We start from the raw sequence: 9,734 nt of genomic DNA, 5'->3' as shown, positions 1-9,734 counted from the left end.
AAAAAAAATACTGTTCCTTTAAGAAGATTGTTTTTGGGCAGTTAAGAAATTGTCCTGGGTCGACTGGAAAAGACTCCCAGGATTTGGTTTTGTGTTATAGAGGTTTACATAAAGCTTTAACTGATAAAGATTCCAGATAGCTCCTAAAAGGGTACAAACTCAGGATCCTTATATTTATTTGGGTTTTAGACTTACTACTCAAGCTGTTTTTCCCTAGAAGATAGTTATTTGCAGAGACAACTTTAAAGACTTTCTCTTATTTCTGACTAATAAATAAATAAATTATACACATGTGACTATAATAACTTTTCAAGCATTCTAGTTACAATCTCTCTTCAAGAGAAACATTTGAAAGTGTAATTAGTCACTGTCCATGTTATATTAAAACTGACTAACAGTCCAGTATCTAAAATTTTGATGAAAATACAAGATTGTATTTTGATGCGTGAGCATCCCTTTTATATTCAACATATTAGAGCACATACATCATTACCTGGCTCCTATTCAAGGGAGAAATTCCTAAGCTGAAGTTAGCCACTGGCAAGAAAGACTAAACAGATAAGTCCTAGCTGTTTATTTTGTAAATCTAAATAGTATATATGACTGACGCTTCCTAAAAGCTCTATGGTTTTGGGCTGGAAAGCCACCCTGGAAACAAATGTTCTGTTCCTCTTAGGCAGAATCATTCATGACCTGCACCTGGCATCAAGGCAACCAACTCCCACAGGCTATGTCCTGGGGAGGACACAGAATGTATATGAAGGCCTCTATCTCAAACCGGTCATTAGATAACTAGGAGAATTAAAACTTCTTTAAAAAAACAAAAACAAATTCAACATTCCTATAGAAACAGCACTTTGGAGTGACCAGTGTTAGGCGCTAGCATCAATTAACCACAGAATAGTACTTTCCTTCCCACGTAGTCTACCAAACAAACCAACACCATCACACATTAGAAAGACCATCCTATAAGCTGGCTTCAGTCCAAAAGAAGCCACTGCTTTCCTAGGTGGTCCTTGAGTAAGAGCCTGGCTCATGGGTCCTCTGAAGCCATGGCAGGGAGAGATGTGCTAGGTGGCTACGTGGGCAGGAGAAGAAATAGGAACAAATTCCCAGAGGATGTTTTTAGCTATCTCAGTGTTGTTGTGGGCAATGACCAAAGCTTTCTGAATGTCCTGGTAGGAATAGCCCTGACTCATGAGGNGTTCAATCTCACTTGAGAGCTGCAGTAAGGGTGCTGTGGCCACAGGGTTAGCAGTGGCACCTCCGCCTTGTTGATAGCTACTGGATTTTCGTTCTGAGTTGATTACCTGGACCTATGGTTAAGGGAAATGCAATTGCTGATTCAGCCACCAGAGATATGGTTTTCCTATCACAAAGTTCTATAGATGATGTTAAGAATTTTCATCAACTTTATCATGTCTCTACCTCTACACTGCAACAAAAATTTAAGCTCACACGAACAGAAGCTCGAGATATTGTCCTACAGTGTGGTAAATGTGTAGAATTTATTAATGCACCTTCCGTGGGCGTTAATCCTCACGGATTATGACCCCTAGATGTTTGGCAGATGGACATCACACATATCCCAGCTTTGGGTAAATTACAATATGTACATGTATCCATCGATACCAGTTCTGGTGTCCTACATGCCTCTCCCTTTACAGGGGAAAAGGCAGTTCATGTCATATCCCACTGCTTAGAGGCTTGTGCTGCATGGGGCAAGCCCCTGCTTCTAAAGACAGATAATGGTCCTGCATATACTTCTTCTAAATTTAGTCAATTTTGCAAACAAATGCAAGTGAACCATATTACTGGGTTGCCCTATAATCCACAGATCCAAGACATCATTGAAAGAGCCCATCGTACTTTGAAACAATATTTGCAAAAACAAAAAGGGGGAATAGAGGCTATGACGCCAAAGATGGCTCTATCCCTTACAATATTTACTCTTAATTTTTTAAAATTGGATGATGCTGGGAGATCACCAGCTGAAAGGCACAGACAATGGCCTCAACCGCCCAATGAAATGGTCAAGTGGAAAATGTCCTTGATAATAAATGGTATGGCCCGGATCCCATATTAATCAGCTCCAGGGGAGCTATTTGTGTTTTTCCACAGGGTGAAGATAATCCACTTTGGGTTCCGATGCGGCTGACAAGGACCGTGAAAGAACAAGATGAATCCCAAGATGATCCTGTTATTCTTACTCCTGATAATTGAGACAGGGATAAGTATACCTTTGTGGGCCATAGTGAGATCATGGCCAGTACCCTTACTGGTACATTCCAATTCTTCTATCTTGCCTTTGTCTTTTGCAACTGAATGTTTTTTGGATGTGCCTTGTGCACGACAAACTCCTCAAGAGCCACAGGTGTATAATAGTAGGAGTTTTCATTTAAATTATCTAATTGGGCAGATCCCATTAGCCAAAATAAAGTCTCTGGAGTATAATTTATGCTTTAATGCAAGTTGTGCAAGGAGCACAATCAGGCTCAAGTGATGTTGGAAATAATGTAACTTCACCTATAAACATCACCACTATTATGATAAAGGGAAATGTGACTATTCCCAAAAGATCACGATGCCCTGTTGGTAATGCTACAATTAAATGCAGCATGCCCTGGTGTCATCTGGACCTTGCATTTCCTATAGTTTTTTCACCTTGTTAATCAAAAATTTTTCCTTGGAAAGAAATAGCAAAGGATTTTGTTTTGTCACCTTCATTGGATTTTGCCGTAATGATTGATAAAGGAGATGCTACAGGAAAAGAAAATATTTGGCCATATTACCAATGGATTTTAAGTAATGAGGCAGGTGCTAGTACCAGTTTGTCAGCCTTTGCATTGCTGACTGGAACCTTTCATGAGATATTGAATGTTTCTGCCACACTTTCCAATACCTCTGCTCATTTAGATAATGTGACATCTAATAGANTTATCAGAAATATGACTACTTCTCCAGTAGAAGTTTGTGTNANTCCTCCATTTTTCTTTATATTGGCTGAATTTCAAAATAATACAGAATGGTTAGATTGTACAAATGTCACTTGTTTTTTGACTCAATGCTGGAATGGAAACAAATTCTTAGCCTTAGTGGTACATCTACCAGCCTTTGTCCCTGTACCTGTTGAGGCAGATCCAGAGAAGTTCCCAATCATGAGTCTTGTTCGGCAAAAGAGAGATTTTGGTATCACAGCTGCCATTGTTACTGCCATTGCAGTGTCTCCGGCATCCGCAGTTACCGCGGGAATTGCTGTGGCCAATCAAGTTAATACTGCTGACACCATAAATCAGGTAGCAGAAAAAATGTCTGAGGCATTGCTTACCCTGCAAAGGGTAGATTCTCATATCGCCTCAGGGTTAATGTTAGTGAATCAAAGAGTAGATATTTTACAACATAACATGGAACAGATGATGGATGTCATTCAAATGAGTTGTGTGGTATCAACCCCACATGTATGCATTACTCCTATTAGGTATGTTAACAATTCTTTCATTAAAAGTACAGATTTATTGGATTTTCTGAAGGGGAACTGGTCACAGGAGCTGGAAAGGTTGCAGACGAAGCTGCAGATACAGATCCTGAACCTTAATCGAACAAGAGTGGAACCAGTGACCCTTGGAGACTTTACCTTTTGGCTTACCTCTGCATTTTCTTACTTTTAGGAATGGGTGGGAGTGATTTTGTTTCATGCTGCCATATGCTGTGGACTGGTGTTCATGCTTTGGTTGGTTTGCAAATCCAGAACCCAACAAAAACGTGACAAGGTGATTATAACTCAAGCACTTTTAGCCATTGAAAACGGCACCTCCCCTGAAGTTTGGTTATCTATGCTCAAGAATTAGTCGGCATCTGAGTCCTCTGCTCTTGCACCCCACGGATCTATGGATCCATTGCACTGGAATGAGAGAGACTCAAAGATCATTAATCAGTCCTTGCACAGCGCTGAGGTTTCCTCATCCCATGTGGTAGGGTGATCATGATTTGCCCTTCTAAATCCTTCTTGATTGTTTTGTGCTGAGGAAGTGCGAGACTAGATCGTTGGATTAGGCCTTTTTTATTAAAATAAAAATGGGAAGATGTGGGAAGCCGCAAACGCCATTACAAGATGGCGCTGGTTTCAATAAGTCGACGCCCATGAATATGGGTAAACAACCAATGTGCGCATGTGCATAAGAGTATCTTGCCGAGTCACTGCCTGGCCCGAGGTATGTGGGTGGGGTACTGAAAGCATAACCAATCAAGTATAGACACGCCTCTCCTAGGCCTATATAAGCAGTGCCAGTTCTGGGGCTCGGGGTCTTTGGCCTTCGCAGTAAAAGCTCTCCCAATAAACGTGTTGCAGAAGGATCCTGTGGTGGCATCTTTCTTGCTGGCGAGTCGGGCGTCTACATGTGAGATGTAGAGATCACGTAGTGCTATGTGCATTTTGTTTGGGCTGCTAGTCTTATTTCATACATGGAACTAAGCTGCAGAGAGCCTGGTTTCTGGAATTAAGTGATGTCACCTGTATCTAACTTCTGGAGATTCTGCACATTCTCCTTCCTTGGCATAATGTCTTCATGCTCATCTGGGACTGAGGGCAGGCCAGGGGAGGCAGGTTATGTGTTGTCTGACCTGTAGGGGGTCTGTCTCTAGCCTTAAGTCTATGAAGGTCTACAAAGTTGTGTACAGAAGTTAATTTTATTCCCTTCTCTGGCTGAATAATATTCTATTGTGCACAGTCAGACTGTGTTAATGTATGCAACTGTTGGTGATCTGTTGGTGGGAGACTGGGCTGTCTCCACAATGTGGGTATTGTGAACACAGCTACCATGATCACTACAGCTCAAAGTTCCATCCAAGTTCTTCTTTGCTATTTTGTTTGTGTTGTAATCAAAAAAGAGCTGTTAGATCAGACATAACTATTTATTTTCTCAGAAGCCAGGACTGTTTCCTGTGAGGTAATATTCTGTGTTCTTAGCTGCATAGTACAGACACCTGAGTTGTTAAAATTCCAGGTGACATGTATTTGTTTTTCTTTGTGTGGTAGCTGTTCTTGTGTGTTTGGTTTGATTGGCACTTCCTCAATATTTGTCAAAGCCACCTTATGAGAAAAAATGGGTCTATAGAATTGTTGAGCAACAAAACCAAGTAGTTCTTAAAATAACATGATTCATGCTTAAACTGTAAACATCAGCAAAATTAAGTAAACATTTCAAATAAATATGTATGTTAACCCAAAGCAAGCCTCAGCCTCAGTGAGCTCTAAGAAGCCAAATCACACATGATCATGTGACTCTAGACTCTTACACCAGGTCCCTCAGCATGGCAAAACAGAAATAATATAATGAAAAGTTTCTTCATTTTGCATCCATGTTTCCCAAATAAAGCCTGATTGCCATTCTGTCCTGGGAACAGAGACACTTCACCATTCACTCTGGTACTTCCCAATTTGGACATTACATCTTTTTCAAGTAAGTTTATTTTAAAATTTTATAGTTTTCTCATACAAGGTGATTTGCAATATTGAGCACGATCTTGTGTGCTCATGGACATTTGTAAGCCTTCTCTGCAGAAATTTCAACCCAGTGCTTTTCTTAGTTTAGAACTGAGGTGTCTGTGATGAATTGTAGAGCCACTTTGTTTCAGATAGTAACCCTTTATCACACATGTGATTTATAGGTCATCTTCACCCATTCTTGGATTGTCTTTTTACACTCTGTATAGAATGCTCTGGTGCATGAAAGTTCTTAATTTTACAAATGGATTTTTTCTATTTATTTGCTCATGTTGAGATTTTGTTTTCATGTTCAAGAAATAATCCCTACTTGAAACACAAGTTAGGTAAAACTGAAACCAGGTTAGCCCCAGGTTAGCCTGCTGCAGTTAAGGTCTGCATTGCTTCCTGCAGTCANAACCTGTGTCAGGTGGGGTGNAGGTANNCAGTAAAAAGTCAAACAAGGACTCACGTAATTCCCACACTTTATTCAGCTGCACATCTCAGTGTTCATGTAATTCATGGGAACTGTTCACAGTTTCTACATATTTTCAGCCATTTTAAAATCTTTTCATGGAGATACCAAGGGCTTAGAGCTCACTAGGCTGCCATTTTGCTGTGCTGTTCTGGTTTTGGCAACTTGCTTTTCTCATTAGCAGCATGGGTGGAATAATCCATAACACGTAAGTACTTTAAGGTTTTTGAGGTCACATACTAAAGGTGTTCATTACAGGGCTTATCATAGAGCATGCAGTGACCTTCATTAAGGTCATTATTTTTGGATTTTATTCCATTGAAGCAAAACTTTATAAATGAGAGCAGCCCATGTGTTATTAAAGCTTCTTTAGAACTTTGAAGAATAATGAAGAAAGAGAAGCAGGCCCTCCGTACTGGAGTTTCGAGGTTACATGCTGCCATTTGTGGCTACATACTGCCAACAGGAAACCTACAAAGGTCACCAACTAGTCTTAGCTGCTGAGCCATTGGGTGTCTGTGAGGTAGAGAATGACTTACTCTCTTTCTCCTATTATAGATTCATCTACGTTGGCAGGTTGCTATGACCCAACCACAAATGGCTCCCATTTGCCTTGTGGAAAACCACAATGAACATCTGTCTGTGAACCAGGAAGCCATAGATATTCTGGACAAGATTTCTCAGCCAGTGGTAGTCGTGGCTATTGTTGGATGGTCCCGTACAGGGAAGTCCTATTTGATGAACCGTCTGGTGGGACAGAATCATGGTGAGTGGCATGCTGGGTACCAGCCAAAGGTTTGACTGTCTCTATCACTTCTCCTTAATTTGTATTCCCAATTATAACAAAGGACAGCAGAACTCCTTTTTAGCAAAGCCACCCTCTCATGCTAAATTGAATCCCTTAATTGCTGTTTCCCAATAATCTCTCCTGTGCTCTTCCCTTCCATGCTGTTAAAGAAAATCTCCCTTCTGAGTGCTCAAGATGAGGCTTTTTCTGATGCCCAGAACAATGGAATCCTTCACCTCAGTCCCCTGTCTCCTACTGCAGGTTCTCCTTTCTCAATAAGATATTTCCATCAGGATAGAAAGTCTTTGAATACTTACGACTTAAAAAATCTCTGATAGGTAGAGATGGAGAGTTGGTCTAGTGGCTAAGAGCACTGGTTGCTCATGCAGGCAAGGTTTGGGTCTGCACACCCACATGGTGACATATTTTTTTAGAAAGTCCAACCTGAGAGGAACTGATGCTCTTTTTTTGGCTACAGTAGGCACCAGGCATGCTCACGGTGCACTCATATACAGACTGACAAAATTCTCATATTCATTAAATGAAATTTGTAAATCTTACAAATACTCTACTTAGAAATAAATAAGTCTTGAAAAAAACCTTCAAAAAGGACTTTATACCCTTTATAGCAGCACACTTCTGTTTTTAATCATTCTGAGTGCAAAAAGTATGGAAACCATTTCCTTTTTCTATTTTTTATGTGTCTCTCTCTTGGAGCCCATGCTGTTTTCCCAACATTTGCAAAAATACCTTTGGAATTTTTGTTATTGTTGTGTGTGTGTGTGTGTATTTTTGTTGTTGTTCGTTTTCTCTTCCCTTCCCTTCTCTTCTTTTCCTTTCCCTTCTCTCCCCTCCTCTGCCCTCTCCCTTCCCTTTTCCTTCCTTCCTTCCTTCCTTCCTTCCTTCCTTCCTTCCTTCCTTCCTTCCTTCCTTTCTTCCTTCCTTCCTTCCTTCCTTCCTTCCTTCCTCTTTTGACAAATCTTATTGGTCATCTTGGCTCTAGCCATGGGGTCCTAGTGGCTTCAAACTACTGGCAACCTTCCCATGTGTGTCTCCTGCCTATTGGAATTGCAGGTGTGTACAACCATGGCTGCTTCAAACACTCCGTGCAGTTGCCAGAAAGCTTCATGTTTTCTGCCCTGTGGGTGCCTCTTTGTTTCCATCTGGAGACTTTGTGTACCTTTGTTTTCCTATTAAATGTTGCATATAGCTTGGAATTGATGACTTATAAAGGAAGAGACTCTTAAGGGAGATGGGGCACCATTTCAAGTGCTGAGGTATTCACAACACTCCTTCCATTCTGCTGCTACAGCCAATTTTCATGGGCATAGCTCCCTCTTTGTACTTTTTCAAGGCTGTGACCAAAACACTCAAGAAGAAATCTTAATGAGGAGGCACTTATCCTGACTTAGATTTTACTCCATAGTTCTTGGTTCATTGATCTTGGGACTGGCTTCACAGAAGAGGCAGGCAGAAACTGAGGAAGGGACTGGAGACTGAGTTATAACCTTCAAAATCCCTTCTCTAGTTACCTACATCCTCCACTGGGCTTCAAGTCCTAAAACCTTCAGAATCCTTCACAATAATGCTGGCAGCTTGGCACTGAGGGTTTAGCACACAAGGCTGCCTGTGCAGGACACTCACATCCTGACCTTCCTCCTCCTCTCTTCCCTTCAGGCTTCCCTCTGGGCTCCACTGTGCAGTCTCAGACCAAGGGCATCTGGATGTGGTGTGTGCCACACCCCACCAAGCCAGACCACACCCTGGTCCTCCTGGACACCGAGGGCCTGGGGGATGTGGAAAAGGTAGGATGAGGCTAGGACTGGCCCTTCTATGCCCTTGTTATCTAACTATGATCTGTGTGTGAATTCTGACTGAACTGCAACCAGTGTGATAAAGAGTGCTCTATTTTGACTTCACTCTCAGATAAAGTTATGTGTATCTTAATAGGCAAAACATGCTTTTATTTCTTGCCATTTGGGCAAATGATTTGATTGAGTTTGGTAGAAGTTTATTCAACAGTTCAAATTCCTGGGTTCCAAGCTTAGTAGTTAGATTTTAGTGAACAAAATAAAGGTTCTTCCTTCCAATTCTTGTTTTGTCTAATAGAGTGCAGGATCTGTTTTTAAACTCCCTTCATCAAAACGTGTTATCTGTTGTCTTTTTAGTGGCAGCGGCCCTAAGATGGTGATGATGCCCTTCTCAGTTTGACTCCATTCCCCTGAGCATCGATGATGTTCACTGTCTGTTCATAAACTTATCATCCCCTTGAGTGCTTTCATTTCAGAAACATATGTTCAAGATCTTCCTCATATGTATGAGGAGTATTGGATTTGTTTTGCTGTTGGGTTGCATGCTGGCTGTATATGTTTGAATGTCCCCTGGAGGACATGTGGTTTGCAGACATTGCTCTCCCGTTCTGTTCTGTATTGTTGATTGGTTATTTTGTTTTCTGGCAAGAAGCTTTCTGGTCAGGTTCTGCCCCACTCGTCAAATTTTGAGTTTGTTTCTCCTACGTTTTGTGTCATAGCTAACATTGCTGTTATCCATATTAATGATGAAAAACCCAATTTTCCTTCTCAGTGTTTCATGGTTACTGTTAACTTTATTATGTAACTGAAATTTTATAAATTTTTGTGTAGTGTCTTCTGTAGTGCTGCCCTTCTCAGGACACTGGGAACCAGCACTATGTTCTTTCTATTCAACTTTTTAAGATTTGTATGTGAGTTGGGTCTTGTGGCATTTGTTTCTTTATGCTTGGTCATTCTATTTTCCTAGATGCATGCTATACTCATTCACACATTTCCACCACAGGATTCATTCCATCCTTTTTTCCTTCCTTCTTTCTTTCCTTCATGCCGACCTGTCTCTTCTTTCTTTCTTCCTGTCTGTCTTCCACCTTTCTTTCTTTCTTTCTTTCTTTCTTTCTTTCTTTCTTTCTTTCTTTCTTTCTTTCTTTCTTTCTTTCTTTCTTTCTCTCTCTCTCTCTC

The 9,734-nt window shown here is 40.9% G+C and overlaps 2 protein-coding genes across 4 annotated transcripts in view; both read left to right on the top strand.

Annotated features, from left to right (window-relative positions):
* LOC110294315 (guanylate-binding protein 6-like) overlaps positions 1-9,734 on the top strand; it is a 165,957-nt gene that overhangs the window by 47,205 nt on the left and 109,018 nt on the right. The gene's annotated exons all lie outside the window — the stretch shown is intronic.
* LOC110294195 (guanylate-binding protein 6-like) overlaps positions 1-9,734 on the top strand; it is a 27,902-nt gene that overhangs the window by 2,217 nt on the left and 15,951 nt on the right. Inside the window, exons 1-3 of one of the 3 annotated variants that reach the window (XM_021162236.2) lie at positions 3,736-3,770; positions 6,516-6,723; positions 8,422-8,549. In XM_021162236.2, the coding sequence (XP_021017895.1) occupies positions 6,540-6,723; positions 8,422-8,549 (312 nt within the window). In that variant the 5' untranslated portion in view covers positions 3,736-3,770; positions 6,516-6,539. Of the gene's footprint in view, positions 1-3,735; positions 3,771-6,515; positions 6,724-8,421; positions 8,550-9,734 lie in introns of those variants that run through there. The other 2 variants (XM_029477690.1, XM_021162237.2) reach the window with 2 other exon arrangements.

The sequence above is a fragment of the Mus caroli genome, chromosome 5 (assembly GCF_900094665.2).
Source record: "Mus caroli chromosome 5, CAROLI_EIJ_v1.1, whole genome shotgun sequence".
NCBI lineage: Eukaryota > Metazoa > Chordata > Mammalia > Rodentia > Muridae > Mus > Mus caroli.
Note: the sequence above shows the minus strand (reverse complement) of the source record. Positions and strands in the feature narration are given on the sequence as shown.